This window comes from Chelonia mydas, chromosome 1, assembly GCF_015237465.2.
Source record: "Chelonia mydas isolate rCheMyd1 chromosome 1, rCheMyd1.pri.v2, whole genome shotgun sequence".
NCBI lineage: Eukaryota > Metazoa > Chordata > Testudines > Cheloniidae > Chelonia > Chelonia mydas.
In genome coordinates, this window is record NC_057849.1 from 338435915 (window position 1) to 338459357 (window position 23443).

Below are 23443 nucleotides of genomic sequence, written 5' to 3' on the forward strand. Positions count from 1 at the left end.
ATTGCTTAATTTGTTTCATGTTTTAAATTTGACTTTTTTCCTGTCTTTCTCACTCCCCCAGGATTTTCGGATGTTGATCATACTTATGCGCAAAGAACTCAGCTCTTTGATACATTAGTAAATTTCTTTCCTGACAACATGACTCCTCCTAAAGGCAACTTGGTAGACCTCATCACACTGTGACAGAAAAATCACTGGACATGTGAAAGGAGAAAAAAGCATCCATTTTCAGTATTTTAATTTTTTACTGCATTGATTGACTGCTGTGTGCAGTAATATAGTGACCCCTGGGTCTTTGAAAGGGGCTTTATACTTGTATAATGAATACCTGAGGTTTTTCCCCTTGTTGAATTAGGCTAATAAAATGTAACTGACATGTATATATTTTCTGATTTTGACTTAAGAGTTAGCAAATATAAGAAGAAATCAATCATGCAGTCATCCTTTTTGCTTTTAGGGGAAATGCTAAGAGATTTCAGGCTCCTGGAAACTGAAGGTGGTTTTACTTTGGTTTTTTTTATTTTTAAAATGCCCCTTGCTTTATTGTAACTAATCATGACATTTGCTTTGCCCTACTGGCTTTATTCACAGCAGTTGTGTAACTTGGCAGCAGGACACTGCTGTTCGTTAAGGTAATGTGTGTCTTCACTGATTTGAGTCCTGTAATTGTAATGTACAGTGTGAAGGAGGATGTCTCTCAAATTTTCCACCCTATTAGACTGAGAAACTGACTAACACTAGCGTGTAATTGGATTTGCTATAGAGTGTGAACATAAATATTTAGCTGGTGCTACTGTAAATGCCTGGCTTCCATTCTCTGAAGCCTTAAAGTTGGCAGTCAAGTTTGAACCTCAGAGAAACCTTTGAAAATAGAGTGCAGGAGGTGCTGGTACAAGCATTTCTTCAGGGATGGTTTTATGTCTGTGCCTCTTCTGTGCTGCTTTCATGACACACTTTCAAAGTCCTTGTAAAGTTCTACAGAATTGGATCTTCCACATCCCCCATGCACACGCTGCACCTCTAAAGCACTTCAGTCTGGATGCAGTTTTCCAAAGCAGAATGTCTGCATTTACGTACATGTTGGCTCTGTGCGTATATTTGTGTGTGAATGTGAAATTTAATGAGGATTGTTCTCAACAGCTTGTTTTTTGTCTTTGTCCTATGTAGCACAGCTCGTTTAAGTGCATCTTAGAATTATTCCATGCACAAAGGCCTCTCCCTTCATTTAAAGGATGGATCTATTAAAATAAGTGGAATGCATACGTCCAGAAAGAGGACTTTATTTTCTCCCTTGCAGAAAACATTCTTTGTATGTAGGCCTAAGGGCTTGGAGCTGCACTGTGTCCGTAAAGTATAATGAAGGACACATGCGTCTAGTGTTAGCATATACTTAAATTCTGCAGTGCCAGAAAGCATGCAGTTCAAACTGGTTGATAAGTTATATAAAGACTGTAGAGATTCATGTCTAGAGGGCCAGCAGCCCATAGGACATGAATCCTGAATTTCCTGTGTCTGAGTAACTTCCACTGAATTTACTGGAAGTATTGTGTGTGCAGGGATGATGGATTAGACGTTTTTAAATGAAAAGAAATGACAGTCAAGAATATTTTTTCATAGTTCTAGTATCCTTGTGCTTTCATTCAATTAGTCCCCTTCTTCCTCACATTTTGTTTTATTTCCAGTATCAGTACATTGGAAATCATGAAGAAAAAATGTGTAATATTTATCTTATTAAGCTATTAAACACCCAGAAATTAACAGTACATTAGAGGCTGGATTTACTTTAAAAACTAAATGATTAGACTTGACTCTTTTTTTTTTTTTCTTGAAAGGATTATAGATGTTGGTTTTTTTAAGTTATCGCTAACTTACTGTTTGACAAGTAAGTAAATGTAGTTAACAGATAGCAAATCAAAAAATCAATGAAATACACAGTTTAGCAAATACAATCTGGTTAAATGTTCCAAAGGAACAATGTCCAAAAAGAAAAAAAAATTTCTCCAGTGACATGAAAAAGTGCCATGCCACAGGTGTTTTTTTACTGCATGTTGTAACCTTCTGGTTCTTTGCTAGATAATGGCTTTGTTAATCTTGTTGCTTCCATTAGCACTGTGCCATAGCACTGCTGTTCTGTATTTAAACTAAATTTTTCAGTCCTCAAGTACTGAGGTTTACAATGCTGTGTGCTGTTTATCTTGGGAGTATGATTATGCATTCTGTTCACAGAAACAAACTTGCTCACAACTTCAAGCGGGTGATTCTTGTTTTTTGGGCTGGGTTGGTTTGTTTTTCCCAAAAAAATCTTTCTGAGCAGTTTACCCAAACATTTACTTTTCTGATTTTCATTTTTCTAGCTGGTGGGTTTTTTGTTTTTTTGTTACCTTTTAACTTTATTTTTGTTTAAATAAAATTGAACCAAAGTGAAACAATTACATTAAATAGCAACCCAAGAGTAGGTTTAGTGGAGGATCTAACAAAAACACCAAAAGTATTCGGGGTAGTAACTTCATTGAGAAGCATATCTTACAAATCAAGCTGTGATTAAGTGACAACATATTCACTTCACTGAAGTAAAGCATGATCTGATGAGAGATTTGCAAACATAATTGGCTAGGGTGTGTGTTTGTGTGATTTCGCTGAAAACTACGAGGACTAAAATTCTCAGTTTTAAAGTTCTCTGTTATATATAGACAGACACACAACGGCAAATGTTCAGTCATGGGCTTAAGCCTGCTCTGTGCTTGTGGAGGTTGTGGATGCCTGCAAGTGCAGAAAGTTAAATTTGCTAGCTTAGTACTTCCTACACAGTGACTAACCATCCTGTCTCTTATCCCGAGCTAATGGGAATATTTGAATATCAAATATTGACACACCTTTTCTGTGTACACAGACAAGGTTTACCAATCCCCCCCCACATACACTGCCCCCCCATACACACACCACTCAGTGTGCACTTTATTGCTTATAGCTGGTGATTAACCAGCTGCCATTTCCACAGCTCCCGTCCTTTTTAAGAACTGCTTTATGTACAACCTGACACAGCAAATGTATTGGCCGCTGTATATTTGTGGAGCAATAGAGGCACCCTGTGGCAAGATAGGTTTATCCAAAATGAGTATTTCCTATGGATTTATTAAAGGGTATCCACTACTTCCGCGCCCTTTTTATGGTTAGTAATCATAATTCAATGATTGGTGCTTTGCCATAGTATACACTGCATCTCTTGTATAGTTGATAAAAATAGATAGTATAAAAAAACTTACTGCTCAGTTTCCTGAGAATGTACAGAAATTCCTGTAATAGCCTGTTAAAGTATAATTGTGATATTAGATTTTGAGGTTGTATTATGCATGGGCTTAAGTTGTGAGTGTCATTCCAGGAACTTATTAGCTCAAAGCATTATGGAAATACAAAAGTCCAAACAGAAGAGATCCACCTTCTTGTTTGGAAGGGTCATTTTAGAAGACGTTTCGTGAGGTAGTGCACTCACTGGATAACACCATAAGTGTGAACACATGCTTTACTTGGTACCATCTCGGTACTTGATCCTGCTGATTACATAGTGCCTCCAAACACTTTAACACAGAGCCTGCTTCCTGGCGTGGAGCACATGAAAGAACATGTAGTATACATGATCTCTGCTTCGTAAATTTACTACCACATATTATCCACATTGCAACTCTAGGCCACTTCATTACATGGAAACGTAAATTGGGCATTCTAAAATAAACCTTGTCCCATTTGCTTAAGTGAACACTTTTTTTTTCCCTACCAACTGAAGTCTGTAAAACAAAGACTATTTTAACACATAGCTAGTTTATTTGTAACGATTTATAAGGCAAAAAACTTTGTACCAACAATTTGAAGAATCAGAAGCGATAATTTAAATGTCTGCTATTCTCAGTGCTTTCTAACTAGTGGAGACTTTGAGACAAACTGAGCCAATGACTACTGATATTGGTCTTCAGGATGTTTGTCCTTGGGATGGTGTTCAGTAGGTAAGTGTTTGTTCGCACAAAGGTTGTTTTATGTTAATGTTCCTGAGAAGCTGTGTATAAATCATCCTCAGAAAACACGGTCTTTTACCTACTGCAAATTGCCAAAACTGAATCCAATGTTGAATGTATAGTCTTAGACATGGGTCATGAACTTGGGGCAGTGGAAACAATCTCTGTATCACCCCAATTGCCACTGGGTCAGAAGGCAGAAATCCATAGATGTCCATGTGTTTTAGGTAAACCTGTATCTTTTGGATTCTTTCAGAAATGGTATCTTCAGGTTAAAGCACCATTGTAATATGTTTAAACATATTTTGCATGAGGCATATAAATGCAAGGGACAAAAGGAAGCTTTTTTGCTTAATTTTTTTAAGAAATCAAATTGACCAACATTCCATTTGACTCTTATCTGTTGTGAAAGGTCTCAATGGCAGCATTCCTACAGTGGTGGGACATTAATGTTGTCTACACCTGTCTGCAGGGTGGTAATTATTTAAACTAGTTACATTTCTTATCCATCCTGACTCTTGCTGAGAGAGTTTCAATGTATAGTTGGTCATAATTCAAACTCTTTTTTTTCTTGCTGATCATAGTGAAGGGTGGTCATTCCTTGAAATCAGAAGATATGCTTATTCTGCCCTCTGCTCCCATGCACAGTACCCCATATATGTAGTATTTAGATGGGAACAGTAGAAATGTAAATAAATACTGATCTGTTAGGTTGCCTATGATTTTGTGTGTATATGTAAATTGCAGGTTAATTTATGAGTAAGGCCACAGGTACTGTGTATGGAATTGTTTTCAAAACCATGTTGAAGCATTTATTTTGAAAAAACAGTGCATGCAGACACAGTTGCAAAGCGTTTGCAAATAGATCTAGGTAGATCTGCCTTGATAATGTACTTCAGAAAAACCTCTGCACTGATTTCTTTCTCTGAGAATAGTTTTGACTGTGACACGGAGCTGGCATCCAATTTAGGCGTTCTTTTCCCTGACCATGGAGTTGCTTGAGGAAACCATCTTTCTTGCCAGAGACATCAGTCATGTGAAAACTGGTGAGCAGAGTATAATTCATCTTTAAGTTCACATAGCTCTGTTCCTAAGAATGAAGTGCAGTAAAGAATCCATTATCTCTGGATGGGAGATATTGTCACATCTCTTAAGTTCGTTGCTTTTCCTTTCTTCTTCCCAGAAGCTAAAAAGATCTGTAATCCCGTGTGTGGAAATGTACTTTATAAAATCAGTTGCTGGAGGAAACAGATTTGGTATATTGAGTTTTTTCTCACCTGTTTCTTCTAGGAACAAAAACCAGGAAGTCTTACATTGCTCATGAATGAATCCTATATCCAGTGTAGTAGGTTGCATGTCTGACTTTACGTTTTTTCCTTCAGTAGTTATTTTTTTTGTGAGATGGGAAGTATAAAACAAGTCATAAATTTGCTATAGCCCACTATCAGCTGGGTTAGAGTACCACACAGATGATAAAGCATTACAAAACAAGCACCAGTGTAAACTCCACTCAGAGGTGATTAGACAAAGGCTATGTACACAGTACAGCTTAAGTTAGTATAAGTTATGTCGCTCGAGGGTGTGAATAAGCCACCCCCCTGCGTGACATAAGTTACATCAACCTAAGTGCTGGTGTGGACAGCATCATATCAGTGGATGATCTTCTACCACCACTGGCAGGGCCTGGAGTAATTAAATTGACGGGAGAGCTCTCTCCCATCAGCAAAATTGTCATGAAATTACCTAGCACAGGCATGCAGTATATCTGCCCCAGGCCTTATCTTGATGACTGGGCAAGTAGAATTTTGCCGTGTTAAGAAATGCTATATCTCTTAGTGAGTTGGGAGTAGGTGTTGGTGAAGGAATTTAGAGCAGGTAACTTGGTGTAAGGGAACAAACTGCTTATGTAACCTGAGCAGATTACAGTAATTTAAAGGGAAACAAGTCAAAAAGTTTCTACATAAAAAATACCTGTTGTGTAATGAGGAATGTACAAACCCTAATATTAATACACTTCTGATGGAGTTATAGTGCAAAGGTTTTTTAGTTGAATGCCTCCCCACTACCCGAGCAATGTGGGAAACAAATACCCATTGCATTGGTGCAGGAGCACCAGAAAGTGAATCTAATTGATATGTGGAAAGTGCATACTCCATGGCCAAGTCCAATTTTATTGTTGAGGGTAGCTGAGTGTAGTGGGAGAAGTTAAGTCAGCATAAATGGGAAAGAGTAAAACAGGTAGTTAAACTTACTGTACTATTCTGAGGTAGATTTAGTAACATAAGGGATTTAAAATAAAAAATATTTCGTTAGCGACCCTTTATTTACAGTTTGAAACCAAATCCCAGCTACTGTATTGTTGCCTTGTTCTTCGCCTCAAAAAAAGCCAGCTCTGTGGCCTTGGGGAAGCGCTGTGTGCTGCCACAAGGGATACACTGTCAAAGAGATGGAGTTCTTTCTTATATGGTGTTGGGACATGGGGACTCCTGACACTGCTCTACAGCAAATTCCTCCCATCAGTTTGAGGCCTGGTTCTCTCCAAAGATGACAGCTATTCTTGACGGGGGAGAAGCGGAGGCAAGATGTGGGTGTGGGGGGAGATTGAGACATGGTGGAGTGGGGTTGAATTAAGCAAAGACGATTGCTCTTTCAGGGGCATGGGGTTTAAAATAGCGGCTAAGAGAGCCCTGGAGGATATAATTGCATCTGGACTTCAAAAGACGTTATAAAAAAATCTTTCAAGAGGTTGCTAAGGAATCTTGATAACTATGGCATGGAAGGAGGGGAAGCTGTCACAGACCAAACGCTAGTTTAGTAGTAGAGAGGAAAGGCAGGAATAAGCAACTAAGGGCTTGTGTACGCTACTGCTTAAGTCGATGTAAGTTCTGGCGCTCAGGGGTGTGAAAAAGTCAGCTCCCTGAGCAATGTAAGTTGCATTGATTTAGAGTGGTATCCGCACAGCACTGTGTTGGTGGGAGATGCTCTCCTGCCAATCTAGCTTCCGCCTCTCGTTGAGGTACAGTTATGCTGATGGGAGAGCACTCTCCTGTCGGCATAGTGCTTCTTCACGAGACACGCTACAGTGATGCAGCTGCACCAACGTAGCGTGGTAGCGTAGACTAGCCCTAACTTTTGGCTATGGGACGATGTTAATGTGCATGTAGAGTAGTTGCAACTAACTCGGAAAGTACCCGGCAGCTTAACGGAAAGTTCTGCTTGATTCAGAGCCAAAGAGTGAAGATGATGGGTTGCATTACAAAGGGGATAGAGAATAATAGGAAAATACAGTATTGAAGCCATAACGTAACTCAGTAAAGTGCCCTCCTTGAAATCCTGAGTCTTGGTAATTTTTACTAAATAAGCACTTTTTTAACTGCGTAGTTGGCCAAGTGCATTATCAGTGGCTAACACTTTCTTCTGAAAACCACTGGGCGTGGTTTGTTTGTTTGTGAATGTGATTTTAGAAGATACTCTGTGTGCAGCTTTGTACTGTCTGCAGCATGAGGACATCAGCTTTAAGGTATTTAATTATTGCTCGCTCTTAGCTAGTGCCATAATTGAATTGGAAAATGAGGATTCTGTATATACACTAAAACAGCAGTTCTCAAACTGTGGATCACAACCCCCTTTGAATAGGGTCACCAGGGCTTGCTGAAGCCCGAGCCCCACTACCCAGGGCCTAAGCCAAAGCCTGAGGGCGTCAGCCTTGGGCCTCAGGACTCAGGTTCAGGCCCCCTGCCTGGGGCTGAAGCCCTTGAGCTTCAGCTTGGCCCCCCTGCCTGGAGTGGTGAGACTTGGGCTTTGGCTCCCCCCAACCGGGAGGTGGGGTTCGGGTGGGCTCAGGCTTCGGTCCCTCTCCTGGGGTCATGAAGTAATTTTTGTTTTCAAAAGGGGGTTGCGGTACAATGAAGTTGGAGAACCCCTGCACTACAAATACCTGGAGAAATAGGATTGTTTGGTTGGTAATCGGTGTTGCCAGGTGTAGGCTCTGTTTTGCTCATGTAAGACTAATGACACTTGAGGAATCAGTCATTCGCTTCCAGGTTTCTGGCCTTTTAAAAAGATGTCTTGCTTTGATGGGTAATCATTTTGCCACTTCAGTGAATTTAAGTGTTCAGGAAACAGGGTTTCTTTTTTCTCCTTTCCAATATCGTCTGTGCCATCTAACCATACTGATGGATGTCAGTTTGCTAAACTTTGAAAATAAGTGGTGACACATTGACACTGGTCTGAAACAACCAGGGATAATACCTTGCCCTACTCTTTCAGCAACTTCTCCAGTATGTTAACCTATGTGTTTTTAGTGGTGCCATTCTTTGATTTCTTTGAAAGGGAGAGGTTAAAATGTTAGTCATCCTCCGAGAGAAGGCAAAACTGCCTTTCCATCCATTCTTTAGTCCCTGGAGAATTAGACCCGTTGACAAAACTATTTTTCATGTGTGATGAACTAGAGAGAGGCCTCATGCCCAAGAGGAGGGGAGGGGAAGCACATGACTAGTTTTTTTGGCTATAGTTCTGACAGTGGTGTAGCTTATGCCACAGCTGTGAATATTGGTGTATTAGATTGATATAAATGTGTGGTAACACAGTATTGCAGTGAGGAGTTCTTTAATATTTATTAACATGGGCACAGTGTGTGTTTAATCATTGTACTGTCATGAAAGGGTCGTGTTAAAAACATTAGGTTGCGGTAATCAGAATTTTTATGCAAGATTTTTGCTCTCTGGAAACCACCTGTGTTCTGATGATCCAAAAAAAAATAATAATTTGGGGAAACTGTTAAAATGGCATGAGAACACTGTGTGGCTCAGGAGTTTGGCCACAGAATCTTTCACCTCTAGGACACTTATTGAAATCCAGCAGAGAATGGTTATGGTACCATCTGATGAAGTCCTCACTACCGTCTCAAGTGACCCCAATACAAATTACTCCAGTTAGTTCAGATGGTCTGTGTTGGCATTCTCAGCAGAGGAGCAAAGGATTGAATGGAGATGAAGCCTGGGTTACCCAAGTATGCCTGGGGTTACACCCTTAGGCCTCCAGAACAGGGCTATGTCCTACCAATAGTGAGTAGCGTGCAGGGACCTTGTATTACTGTTGTCTATATTGTGCCTGAGGTTAACGTGAGGATTTAAATGTCCAGGATTGCCAGTACAGCACCTTTTACAAACACTGTCATTAAAAAATAAATGTAAACATTAGCATTGATGCGACCTTGTTTAGTTTTAAGTCCATTTTACTTTTAAGTCCTAAACTGTTAATCTGGGCCAGTTTCTATGTGCAGGTGAACTTCAAGCTCTTTTTACCTGCAGTGACCCAAGTTTGGGGTTCTGTTTCTGAAGTTAACCCCAGTGAGCACCTTCCTTCTAGGTGTTGGCATGCCATCACCTATTGCATCAGAGGAAGAGAACTTTCAACTCAGGCTTTGGCATGTCAGTGAGAGGGAGAGCAAGATGGGGGAACAGCCCTGCATCTGTTTCCTTGTAACAAGCCTGCTGAGATTCCATTGGTTGGTTTGGAGTTTTAATTATTTGAGGGCTGCTTGAATTTCATTAGCAGCATTCAACATCAGTGTGGCATCGTAATTCATTAACTAGGTGAACACAGGTCAGGATAAAGTGCTTTACTATTGAGCTTTTAAAGTCACATATGTGGAAAATGAAAATGTTCGTGGTTAGGTTTTTTTTGCACATTCCAATGGACAGCAGTTGATCATCCAGGCCTTCTTCCCAGTTCCTTACTCTATAGCATGTTCTTCTCCATTGTTGCTATTCGTTCCTCACCAAGGTCCAGTGCACGTCTGATTTCCTGATGCTGATGTCCTGAAGGGGACTCTTCTTGAATGGAGGCTGTGGTGGATCATGTTCATTCCCTTCCTTTCATCAGGGCATCATTGTGACCATTTCTGTCCAGAGCGCCTCAACATCACTCCTAAAATAAGGAGTTGCTACAGATTGTGCCAGCCCTGAGCCACACTCTCCTCGAGGCCTGCTGGCCCAAGAACAAAGGACACGAAATCATGCACGCTGATCCCCCCAGCAATAGTGTTATGTTCTGCCACTTATACCGCTGTACAGGAGACAGCTGGCTATTCACATCCCTCCAAACAACCAACATTCTGGTCAGGACCTAGAGGCCCCAGACTGTAATAAACCCGCATTCCTAGGGTGGCCTATGATTTTATATTGCATCAGCAGTGTGCTGGCCCCTTTGCAGAAGTATGAGGACAGAGATCTTGTGTTGAAGTTAACAAGCTAAATAATGGATTGAGGATTATGCTTGTGTCCTGAAGATATTACTAGTCAAAACAGTTAATTATCAACTTCCAGGGTTTATTCTAAATTGCAGACGCCTCTGCCCTCCTTCCCTGTTGCAAATAGGAAGAGAAATAGAGAAGGGACAGGAGGGAGGGTAGGCCTCATAAACTGCTTTATTAAGTGGACTGTTCCATATGCAAAAATTTTTGAAACCTCTCCCCTCCCTTTTCACCTCCAACCTATAAATTTGCACCATTAGGAATGAATGTGTCCTCCCACTATCCAGATGCCTTATAGATTACCCCCCGGCCCCTTTTAAAAATGAAATTAGTGCAAGAGCAGCATCTTCCAAATGCCAGGGTTGCACTTCAGGCAGGCTTTGCTGCCTCTCTTCTCCACACAAGAGCATTAAATTGATGTATAATGTTAGACCATGCTTTTCTGCTTGCTGTGCCCAGCTGCAAAAAGAAGCAAATCTGTTTAGAACCTGCCAGGACATGTCAGATGCAATACAGAATAATCAACAAACCAACCAGAAGCGGCCATCTTGAAAGATGAAAAGTAGGACCTAGAAAATACATCTGACAACTGGAAGCAAGGGAGATCCAACTGGAAGATGTTCTAAGGTTCCTTCTACTTAAAGCTTAACAAAAAAAGTGGGCTAACTTAGGTGAACTACTTTTAACTGAAAACAGAAGAAGAGGTCTGTACTGAAATCTCAGCTCCCACAGACACGACTACACTGTTCCAAGCTTTGTAGACACTAAATGGCACATGTTTCTCAATGTTGATTTAAAAATTCATTTTGTATAATTACCTAATACATCGCTATCCAAGGTATTGAACGAATTGATACACACTTCCTTCAAACACAGAACTGCTGCAGGGTGCTATGGCTGCCTTTTCATAGAGTATCTTGTCTTGATCTTCGAAATCTTTGGGAAACGACTTAGTTCTGTTCTGAGAGAAAAGTGATTTTTAAAAAGTGTCCGTCTTCAGTTCTGATAAACTTTGCTCAATTTACAAGTGCATAAAATGACTAACTGCAGAGATTCTGGGATCCAAACACCAGCCATTCTTTCTGCCTCCGATACCTATTTCTGCTGTCGGCTTTGCTGCTACATGAGACAGGAGAGTAGCCAGCTTGCTCTCCTGTAGCCGTGTTGACTCTGCTGCAGGGGTGAAGAGAATTCATTGATTTGCTTTGGTTAAACTCTACGTGTAAGACTTAGTGAAGCCTGGGGAGCAGCTATGTTGAGTGAGAAGCTGGATTTTTTTAACCCTTTCCATCCTGTAGCTATGCTTGATGATTCTTTCAATTACCAGGATATTTTAAAAGGCAGAATAGCATTGAAAATGTAATGTCTTCATTTTTGTCCTCATCTGCTGCAGGTTAATGTCTTAAGGTTGCCCCCTTGGGGTGAGAGTGAGCACCTTGCTTACCTCCCGTGTCATTCTCTGGGCAGCTACAACCCTGTGCTCTGGTTGTAGGGCTTAATCTTGCAAACTGTTCCTGCAGAGTTCATGGTGAAGCTGATACGAGTTCTGTGCATTGTTTGCAGAGTCTGACTTTAAATCAATGGCCTTGATGGCTGGGTTTTCAGTCTACTAACTTGGACCCTCTAGTTCACTGTGGAATATTGCGAGATTGCATTCCAGCAACTTCTGCATATGATTACCAGATTGATTTTACACGTGCAAACTTTTGAGGTGTGACCTGGCATCAGGTCTTTGTAAATGTTTTCCCTCCCACCTTAAAACACCTAGAGCAAGTTTTGTATCTCTAGGGTCACTGGCTGCTTGGACTAAGCTGTGATAGTCTCAGTGGATGTCATTAAAATCTCCACACCCAACAGTTGTGGGACAGAGATGCACCAAGCCCTATGTGTATAGAGAGGCTATAGTTATTTACAGTACCTTGGACAGTGACTGCAGAGATTTTAATGCTGCCCACCGCAAACTTTTCCCCTTGTACCATTTGGGCAAAAGGCCATTATCCTCCATCCCGCTATCTTGAGTTAGTAGCACCTGCTTAATTGATGATTTATTGTCATGATAATCTGGGAGGGGGATTGAATCTTACATTGCATGGTTCCCATGAATGCTAACACGAGTTGTGCCTGCACACAAAGAGAATATATGTTGACTGTTGTCGTAGTCTTTGAAATAGAACCTCATTCCTTACCCTCCACCCACATTAAGCCCCCCAAAGCTGTCCCCCATATGGTGCTTTGAGATCTGAACTTCCCCTAGTCAAGAATTTGGCACATCTACATTTCTGCTTAATCTCGGACATGGTGCCTAGCTGCATTTCTAGGACAGTCCTAAGTACACTTGTGCCCATTTGAGTCCTGTTAGGTGGACATTCACTGATCATTTGCCTTACCTTCAACCCCTGCCGTAGGAGATCTGGACTGTGAGTTACAGGAGAACATTTGAATCAACGAGGGTCCTGCAGAAAGACAATCTGTGAGTTGCAGTGACATTTTCATGAGCAGGTCGAGGTCCGTACTGAATACTCATACAGAGCTCTTAGGACACACACCACGGTAATAATGAATGCTCTGAGATACTGACAGAATTGACTATCTGCATCTGTCACCTCTTCCTGACCTACCACCTCAGCTATTGAGATTTTTTTTTTGCGGCTTGGAATGTTAATTTCCCTTCTCTGGCCCTTGGCCATGTTATGATTCCTGGGTTGATAAATGTGTAAGCACTGTTCTCTGAATAAATGAATGGGTGAGCTGGTGAACAATGACAAATGTAGAATTCTGCTGTATGTAATGTACATATGGAAAGAATGTATTTTCATTTTTTTCTTAATAAAATTATATATACCAACAGGATGTGATATTTTGGCTACTGTGTGTTCATTCCAGGACCATTTTCTCTTAAGAACTGAACGCACCTTTTGGAGGGGGCACATGGAAATTGAGTTTTTTGGTACATATTGAATGTGTATTACAGGTTTCTGCAAAAATAATTGGGGCGAGTCTGTCTAGCATTCTTATATGCCACAGAGAGCTGAAAGGGTATCCTGAGTACTGAAATCAGTGTTTAGCTGTGTCCATGTGCCATGGATCTGGTGCTTAATCAATCACAGCTTTTGTATTTGTAAGTAATATACAGTCAAGCATAAGTTGGGGGTGGGGGGAAGATGCATAAGTGGGATAAAATGCAAACAGTGACATGTTCAGGAGACACTCCTCCCACCCTCCATGGAACACTCAGCCCATTCACTAGCATGTTTCTGGGTTTCAGACACTGTACAGGGATTGTGGTGAGGTGTCCACCCCACACAGGATTAGGAGGCGTTCATGGAGGCCAGATGGGCTAATTAACCTAGTAGATTAAACACTGAGAGGAAAGCCCTAATTAGAGGAACAGGCTCACCTGTGCAGGAACAGGAGGGGCCTGTCTAAAGCCAGGCAGCTGGCTGCAGATGGGGGCTGTTGCTGAGAAGGGCTGCAGGGAAGTGGGCTGCAGTCACTCTTTGAGTGGAGGGAGTTGGAGGCTGGCAAATACAGAGTGGGGGAAGCCATATACGTAGGAAAAGGCCCAAGGTAACAGCAGCAAGAGGTACGACTGTACAGGGACTGTGGCTGCTTGTTGTAGGGTCCCTGGGCAGGAATGCAGTGTAGAGGGTGGGTCTGGGTTTCCCTCCCAGCCACTGGAAAGTGGCAAGGGCTTGGCTATGCCAGCCAGTGGGTCTGGACTTTGAATTCCCCAGAACGGGAGGACCTTAGTGACCTGGTAGGAGAGCCACGCCATGAAGAGGAAACTGCAGATCTGGGAGTGAGTAGGGGCTGCAGAGCAAGGCAGGATGGGGAGAAGATGCCACTGGAGGGAGAGCACAACCCTGGAAGAGTTCATTCCCAGGGTGGCCAGCAGGTGGTGCCACTCACAGTGAGTGGACCCTGTGTCAGGGATGTTTAACTCAAAGCAATCTTAAATATTGGAAATACACTTGCAATTTATGCTTCATTTGTGGCAATGTCCCTTTATCGCAAGCAGTCCCCCCTTCGCCCCAACCAAAAACTAAGTCATGTTTTACACACAAGAATGTTTATTGACAGAAATACATGGTGTCTTCAAAATATATTTTGTAGGAAAATGCAAGAATTATAATCTCTACAATCCAGTTGCTCAGTAACTTCCAGTGTAAATCAGACTCCTGTCCCTATGAGAGATGCCACTCTACAGCACACAAGATAGCTGTATTGTGTACATGTGAAACATTCAACAACAAAATAGCCTCTTTAAACATGTATTTTCCCTCCCCACAGTCTGTTTTGGGTATAATTTTTCTGTGGTGGCAGTAATATAAACCTCCTGTCAGCTGGACCATGGCATATGACTATGAACATAAAATATGCATTATTTACACTTTCCTTCTATGATTCTGAAAATAGAAGTCTTGCAAGAACTTGTCTTACCAAAATGTGAAGGTAATACAGTGTATCTTTACGTTAAAGCTATTGTTTTTGGGAGGATTTTCATTTTTTTGGTCTCTCACACAATTATGGCTACATTATACTATGAAGTTTTAAGGCCAAATATGCTCAAAGTTGCATTTTCTAGTTCTCCTATTTCCTAGCGGACTTTGAAGAACATGATCTACTCTGCATCACTTTCCATTCTTCATAGGAAATCTTTATTTAAAAAGTGGGAGGGAAAAAAATCTATATTTTAAGTTTCTTGTGGTTTAAAAATATGGTGTTATGGAAAAATAAATAAATTTCACAATTCCCCTTCAAATGTTTAGTCACTGCTTGCTGAGCAATGTTGTTTGCTCTGAACGAGACCTGTAATTTCAGTGTCAGGCCCTGGGCCTGCACCCTGTTCTTCCAATCTGTGATATCAGGTCTCTGCACCCCATTCAGCAAAGCAGTTAAGTATAGATCTGATTTCAGTAGGGCTTAAGCATGCACTTGGAGCAGAAAGTGGTTCTCAGCTTTAAGTGCAAGGCGCGTATTTTTGATCTTGCCTCCTCTAACATAAATAGCCACATGTATATTTAAAAAACAAAACAAAAAACACCCTAGCATGCCTAAACGTGTGGTTTTCGCCTGTGGTTAGGGTGAGAGAATGAGACAGATGTTCGTCACGTGGAAGAAGGCACTCGGGTGCTCTGGTGATGAGCATGGTATAAGAACATATATAGAGAAGAAGTTAGTTGAATAGGGATGACTTGCTGAATTGAGGCCTTTATGATAATATCCTGCAATTAAAGATTCCTTGGCACAAACAAGCAAGAGAGACCCAACATTATATAAAAGGGCAGCCACACAAGCTTGCAGATGGCTGAGTTGTCCATTAGAACAACTGTGAAGCAACATGGTTATGAAAGTTATTGGAAATGCTGAGACTAGCTCCTTAAGGCTTTTTGCATCATCACACCAGCAGGTTGAGCCTGTTTAAATATGAAAACAAAGCTGCTTGTTCTAATGCGACAGCACGCTTCAAAGCCTGTCACTTGGCCACTGTTGGTCAGCTTTAGCCGTCCCACTTCACCCTAGAACACAGCAAGAGTCTTCTGGGCCTACCACCAATCTTAATCTGCAGCGTCCCATTGGCAAGCTATAGCCTGAAATGAACATCCCCTTAGTTTGGGTCAGATTCTCATCCCCCTGCTGCAGGCGAAGAAGTACTTGCCTGTGTGAGTACTCCTAGCCATTTCAGTGGGGCTGCTCGCAGAGCACTGGGCTCTGAACCTTCGCTTTATTTCCCCCCCCCAAAGCAGTGCACAAATATGCAAAGTGTGCTAAGTACATTGCCACACCACTAGCAGTAATATTTACATATTGAACATACACTTGTTTACCCACTTTTCAGACTCTTTCAGTGTATGAGAGAAGGGGGAAGGGTTACTTCATATCAGAGAGTTTACCGATTCCTTGTACTGGGTATTCAGTTCTGGTCGAGATCCCTTCCTCCCCCCTAACCTTTAACCTGTGTGAATACCTCGGATGATTAACACCTGAGACTCCAAAAAGTCTGTTACTTTTTCACCATTCCTGCTGCTCTGCACTTTTCTTGGCCTGGATAGGGAAATGCGTAACACTCCATGCATAGCTCTCTTCCTCCATAAATCTGAACCTGCTCTACCAATGAGAGTAAATATTCCCCTGGATTCACAGATCAGGATCTTGGGTAACATTTTCCCATATTTGTACGTGTCAGACACATAAGCACCTTGGGCCGATTGGCTTTCACTCACAGTAAGGCTCCTTAAGTGTCTTTTGCTTTTGAAAATGGGACTTTGATGCTGTTTCTGGAAACTTTACACTTTGAGAGCACAGAGATTAAGGGCCAGATTTTTAAAGGTATGTAGGTGTAACGCTGACAGATCCTGGGTGGGATGAAACCTGGGACCTCTGAGGCTTAGTGTATGAGCCTCTACTGCATGAGATAAAAGCCATGAGCCTCTTAGGTGAGGCTGTAGCAGACTCATACATCTCTAGATGGTCTCGGTGCCACTAGAAGTGGACAGAACACATCAAGCAGGCCTGGGTTACATACTTCCCCTACCTGAGGAAGCATGTCCCAAGCTTCAGAGACTTCCCTGTTATCCTGGACAAGCTCCAACTTGTAACTGAAACTAATAGGAGTTAGGTGCCTAAATACCTTTTAAAATCCACCCTGAAGTGTTTTGCCCTAGGTTTCCGAGCCTGGGCTAGAACCTAGGTCTCCAGACTCCCAGTCTAATACCCTGTCCTCAAACCACACTGCCTTCGAATGAAGGAGGTTTCTTTCATTTTCTGCATTTCCTGAACCAGCACACGACAGTCTCTGGGTTCACAACGGTGCAGATTAAATTAAAGGGACACGGTCCACATGAGCCCGTTTAAAGTAAATTGTTACCACGACACCTGCCCACGCGACTTCCTGTCACCTATTGTGGTTTCACGATCCGGTTCCTATCTTTTAAAATGTTCTCGCTGCTGCTGTTGTGTTAAAGACCCACAAAAACAAGAGAGGCTGGTTACACAGGGAAACTGAATTTGACCACGAACAAACCGAAAAGGTAGAGGAAAAATAATTATCTAATCGCTTTCCGTTACAGAAGATGAACAAGATGGTCCTTGCAACAGTCGAGAGTACAGTGTTTAGGGCCAGAAGTGATGAAGTGAGCTGTAGCTCACGAAAGCTTATGCTCAAATAAATTGGTTAGTCTCTAAGGTGCCACAAGTACTCCTTTTCTTTTTGCAAATACAGACTAACACGGCTGCTACTCTGAAACCTAGGGCCAGAAGTGTGATTCCTGTTTTAAAGTGGATGGTGTCCCTTTAAAAAGAGAGAGCATAAGTAATCGTTTTGGGTTTTGTACTGTGAAAACCTTTTTTTTTAAAACGCACCTAAATTTGGAGCCTAAATAAAGTCAAGCCCTTTTTAGAGAAAAGGATAAATTATCGGGGCTTGGGGAATTTTTTGTAAACATTGGTCTGAAGTTCTTATGTAGGCAAAAATCCCTTTGATTTAACCAGCCCTTCTGCCAGCCCAAGGGCTAGCGGGGCTCTGTCGTAATGTCTGAAACAGATAATGGGTTCTTCAGCACCAGCACCCCAGCCCTACGCCATGAGCCACACAAGGATCCTCCTTGCACCTATCCTGAGCTCCACTGACTTCAGTGAGCTGCAAGGTGGGCGTGAGGGTCTGCCGGGGCTGATCAGATGGCAGGATTGGGGCCTAGCTGAGTTTCAGATGGAGAAATACCCTGTTTCTTGTACCCGCTCAGACTTCTGCTTCTTGCCTTCGGTGACGCCTTTTGCAGGTTCTTAAAATTAAGCCTGTGCTGGAGGGAGACTTGATAAATAAGAAATCTGGGAAGAAATTCAGAACTTGCTTAGGTTTAGTTCCTGTAGACAAAGCAGCCCTGGGATGATGATGGGTCCTAGGGGAGAGGAGGGAGACAAACACACCCTGCAAACTCACCGCTAGATCAGACTTTAAAAAAAAAAAAAAAAGTCTCAGAAATGTGAACTCTTCTGTTCCTTCCCCCAGCACCTCCTGGAATGAAATTTTGATCTGTCCTGCAATCCTGGTGTATTTCAGGTTAAAGCAGCGATGCCCCCTCTAGTGGCTGGAATCTGTACAGTAGCTTGACTTGGTGACTGCCCCCAAGCTAATGCCGCTGTGCTCCTTTTGCTCGTACTTTATCCGCTGGTCCATCCCTGCCCAATACCCAAGCAAGGGCAACACTTAAGAATTGCTCTAGGGTGTGCAGCCATGAGGGGGAATAGCGCTGTACTGTGTTAGGGTGAGTGATGCTAGGCTGACCGCAGCAACCATGACCTTGGAATTTAAGTGCAGCTCCCCGTGGTTTGCCTTCTGCTGATACCTCTCAAGGCTCTCGCAGGTTTAGATGCCCTGCCTGACGCAATCCAAATCAACAGGTAGGTGATTTCCAAACTGTTTGCCTCCTAAGGTGGCGACATGAAGAGGTGGCTTTTGCTTCACTGACACTTCCCCGCTGCAAAATCTCATGAACACCTTAGCTGTGGAATGTGTAAACCAAATTGGCCACAAAACAATAGTTTGTGCAATTCATAGCTGCCCTTTCATCTCTGCTACAAGCAGAAGCTAAAGCAAATTCTCTTTTGATTTATAGGTGACTGATGAGTTTGTGGGAGCTGCTAAGCAGAGGAACCTGCATCCCCAATTATGCATAGGCAGGAGCAGAGTGTAGCCACCCTTCTCTATAATACAGAGGTGCAGCCTACAGGGACCACAGGTCCCAGCACATTTTGATCCAAGTGACTAGGCGGCTCAGATCAAAAGAATACTGCATGCTGGGAGATGTAGTCTCCACACCCTGCACTTCTGTTCATCCCTGCTGTTACACTTTTAACATGCGCCAGGACACCTGCCCGACTTAGCTCACTGGTGAGTTCTCTATGCCTTCAGCAAACCCATAACCCAGCTGGCTCGTGAGAAATTGCTGTGATCGTTCTAAAGTAACGTAGACGCTGCACTGCAGAGTGGATTTAGTGGCCTTATCCTGGGCTCCTTTGTTAATAAACCTTTGCAAAGTGCCCAGAACAGTGGGGCTTTTAAAGAAAAAGGTCTGAATGTCCAAATCCAGCCCCAGATTTGCCACTGAAGTAGTCTTTTCAGCGTGCATCTCAGCACCATCAATCAGCAAACACAGGCTTTTAAAGAAGAAACACTAGAGGGGCCATCCAGACATACCAGTAATATCAGCCTCGTTTGAGAGGTAAACCCGGTAACAGAATTGAGGGAACTGTCTGCATGCAGGTGAGAACACTATCCATGTGCTTTTCTTTGCACTTACATTAACTTTTCACAATGGCTGACTCCATATTTAAGAAAATATCCTACACGCACATCTGTTTGAGGCTTTACAGTTTGTATCTCTTGTAACGTTTTAGATTAAATATTAAGTCAAGCCTTCAGAGCTTGATGCAACCTTCATTCACCTTTCCTACCTTTGAAATCTGTTTATTTCAACTAGGTGCGTGAATTGGCAGAAATTCACCCATGCCAACTGGATCTGGATAGGACATTGGGCGAGCTCCTCCCCTGATGAAGCCAGCTGTTGTTTAGCCTGATTGCTGAGTTCTCTTTTACTTTGCAGCTTGGCAGAGCTTTCAAATGAACTGATTGCACAAAACTCTGCCAGAAGTGGGACTAGCTCACTTCACTCAGACCAGCTCTAATTTGGGCACTGACTTTAGGTTCCCAGTTCCACTGGGCCCTAACACATTCTTCTGCTTATGGCACAGGGAGCATTGCTCGTGTGTGTTTCAGCAGGTCAGTTTCGGTCTGTAAAACAGCCTCCGTCTGTTTTCTTCTAATCCTGTGTTGGGGGCCTTCGCAGTGTTTCTGACTGATCTCAGGAGTGAAACAAATGTCCTTAAAGGAAAGCTGCAGTGATTCGCGGACGAGAGAAGCGATTACTGCCCGCCATGGAACAGATGACTGGTTTGGCTCTTTCTAGAAATGCCTGTTGCCGTTTGGCTGTCTCTCTAATAGTGCCTGGATTTGCTCCGAGAGCTGCCGGTGTTACTAACGCTTTCCCCCTAGGAAGGCATGTGTGATGCCGCAGGCTCAGAGCTGGGCGGGGGCTAGCCCTGTTCTGGCACATGACAGATTTTCAGGTGTGTAAGAGAATTTTTGGGTTAACAGCAGCTACTTCACTAAGTTTCTCCCCAGCACTAGCCCTTGCCTTACATAATGAGTTTGAATCTCTCCTTTCCATTCATACATTCTTGTCAGAACTGCATTTCCGGACTCTGCCTGCGCACCACCCCATCAAGGTGCTAGTTTCCTATTTGCCTGCTGTTAGATGCCTTTTATCGTCAGTGAGAAACTTCAAGGCGCGTTTTGAGTGACTTTGTCATTGGCTACAATGATGAAACAGGGAGTTTAGTCCTGCTTCAAATGCAGATCTCACTAAGGACCCTTACTGCGACCCTCCCTAAATAAGTGGTGAGCTTCCTACGCACTTGCCCTTTAAACTTCTACGACCTTTGGGCTGGGAGCTAAAAAACCGGGCTTGGGAATTTCATTTGAATGGCAGAGGTAGTGCAGGTCCCTCTTGCTTAGCCTGTTTATGGACACGAGTCCAGCCCAGAATTAAACAACTCCGTTTTATTCGCTGTAGTAAGGACACTACGGTATCTGAAAAATGCTGCATTTTAGTGGCTTGAGAAGGCAATATAACACGGCAACATCTGCCTACACTGGCTAAAAAACCCCAGCAGAAGTGCAGTCTTGGAGCCTTAACATCACCCCTGTCCTGAAGGAAGGGTGTATCCGCAGTGTCAGTCACACTGCAGGCCAGGAAGGTCCATGTAGGACAGAGGGAGTATTAAGGACCCAGGAGTGATCACTGGTGGTTGGCGGGGGAAGCTTTGGTGAATGCAAAGCATTTTCCATAGGGATTCCAGGGAGACTTGGCAAATGACCAGGCAGTCATGTGGCTTGGGATGAGGGCAGTCGCTGCTCTTCCCCTTATCTCCTGTGACTTAATAATTGGCACGTCTATAAAGCTTCTCTGCATATAACGAACGGGAAAAACAAAACCACAGAACACCTAAGTGACTTCTTTGAGGTCACGCAGAATGGACCCCCCCCAAGTCCCCTGATCATGCTACCCCGAGCTCTCACCACTAGATGGCACTGCCCCCTCATTTGATTGGAGTGGAACCTGGAGGTCTGACTATCGAGCTGCAGGTGACGGTGGAGGTTACAAGGGGGAAAGATCCTCCTGGGGAGCAGTGATGGGAAAAGAACAAACAGGATGCAGAGGCTCACAATGCACTGGGCACTGGCACCAGGTGATGCACATGACGGCAGAGCAAAGAGCTGACAGAAGATCGCGAGCCCTTTGCCTCCAGCCCTTCCACCCTGAGTAGCATCCTTCGCTAAGGCAAATCCGCTATGATACTAACTCGGTTTCTGGAGAACCCCGCTAGGCACCAGAGGCTTCTGATCACTCTGTATCCAGGGTTCTCAGCCCCGGCGGGGGGTCATGACCACTCTGCCCTTCCCATAATACTAGATCCAGCTAGATAGAAGGGGTCCCAGTATGGAAAAGGATGAGAAGCCCTGCAGGAGGCCGTCAACTCTTATCCTTTTACGATGGCCAGAAGCTGAACTTTGTCTCCTCTAGTCAAGGCTTAAATACAGGCACTCTCCCGCTATAGAAGCAAAAATACAACCTAGTCTGGACAGTGAATATGTTTTGATTGAACGACGTTTGGGCCAGAGCAAACTCCAGTCATGGTCTCCTGCCTCAACGGGGCATTCAGGCACCAGTGTGTCTCCTTGCTCCACAGGATGCTCCAAGCGATGGCACTTGTGGCTCTGATCATTTTGGGGCTGCTTTTTTGTTTTGTTTTTTGTTTTTGCTGGTAGAGTTTCATGTCACTTATAAATGCGTGTCCTCCTCTCCCTCCAGCTCCTCTTTTGTGAGGTTGTCCATGGGGACAATCCAGCTGTCTCCCAGCTCCCCGTTCAGGTTCACCTTCTTCTCCTGCATCTCTGAGGAGGTCTCCATCACCTCCAGGGTCGGGTTGTCATGGTAGCCATTCTCCATGGTCTGTAGCTCTTCTGTCAGGCGTTGCTGGAAGGGGACAAGAGGAAAAAAAAACGCAGAAATCTGTGGTGAAAACAAGTGTGTGGTCGGTCTGTGGATAAACATACAGCATTTCCTAGCTGCCAACCTTATCCTCACAACATCTGTCCACACTGCACAGTCATCTCACAACCAGACATGTTAGTGTGACTTTCCTGGCGATGACCAAAACTAGACTAGTCAGGGGTGCTGTAGGTCAGGGTGGAAGTGTGCAGCAATGGGGATGGAGGGGCATGGACTGGAGCAGGCCGGGGTACTGTGGGTCAGGACTGAGGTACCATGGCGGGGCTCTGTGGAGAATCTTATAACGCATCTGCCAGCTATGCCTGCCTTTGACGCTAGGCAATCAGTGAATTTTAAAAAGAGTGAGTCTGAAGTGCAGTGCAGCTGGTGGCTTGGTTCTACCTCAGCTCTTCACGCCCAGGGCCAGAGACGGGCAGTCTCCCCGGCTCACCTCACCAGCTCCTGATTCCTTCAGCGAGGCCTTTCCTGAGCTCAGCGGCACATCGTCATTCAGAACTAGCCTGCTCCACGCTCTGTTTTCTGCACCTGTCCTCCTGGCATTCCCAAGGCAAGAAAAACCCTGCTCTTCAGGCTGAACCTTCTTTAACCGGGGCCACCCTTGGTTTACAGTGCATTTAGAGTCACAAAGTGCCTCTGTATAAATAATGCCATGGAGTCCTATCTTACTCCTCTGGTACAGAAGTCATAGATGGGAAAGGACAAATAGCCCATCCACTCCATCTCCCCTTAGCCATGAAGAATTGTTCTCCATTCTACGCTCCCCACTGTCTTTCTTGTCCAGGCTCATCCCAAGGCATTGGGATTCACTATTTCATGCCTGATTCACCTCATCTTTCTAGAAATATGGTGCCTGGAAATGAATCTGATGCTCTAAGAACAGTCACACCAGAGCAGCAGAGATTTAGTTCCCTGCTCTGGCTGTGACGCCCAAGCATGTGCAGCTGGATATTACGCCGGCTCATCTTGCAGCCGTGTCTCATTGCCCACTCCCGTCTAACTTGCTGCCCATGCTCCCTCTGTTGTCTCTTTGGGCATTGTTGCTCCTCGCA

The 23443-nt window shown here is 43.5% G+C and overlaps 2 protein-coding genes across 10 annotated transcripts in view; one reads left to right on the plus strand and one right to left on the minus strand.

Annotated features, from left to right (window-relative positions):
* Nucleotides 1–13118, plus strand: part of MKLN1 (muskelin 1) — a 194606-nt gene extending 181488 nt beyond the window's left edge. For all 5 annotated transcript variants that reach the window (XM_037889362.2, XM_043520782.1, XM_037889364.1 and 2 more), the window contains one exon: nucleotides 62–13118. In XM_037889362.2, the coding sequence (XP_037745290.1) occupies nucleotides 62–183 (122 nt within the window). In that variant the 3' untranslated portion in view covers nucleotides 184–13118. The remainder of the gene's footprint in view (nucleotides 1–61) is intronic.
* A 1197-nt stretch (nucleotides 13119–14315) lies between these two features.
* Nucleotides 14316–23443, minus strand: part of PODXL (podocalyxin like) — a 97562-nt gene continuing 88434 nt past the window's right edge. For all 5 annotated transcript variants that reach the window (XM_043520828.1, XM_043520804.1, XM_037889369.2 and 2 more), the window contains one exon: nucleotides 14316–22358. In XM_043520828.1, the coding sequence (XP_043376763.1) occupies nucleotides 22164–22358 (195 nt within the window). In that variant the 3' untranslated portion in view covers nucleotides 14316–22163. The remainder of the gene's footprint in view (nucleotides 22359–23443) is intronic.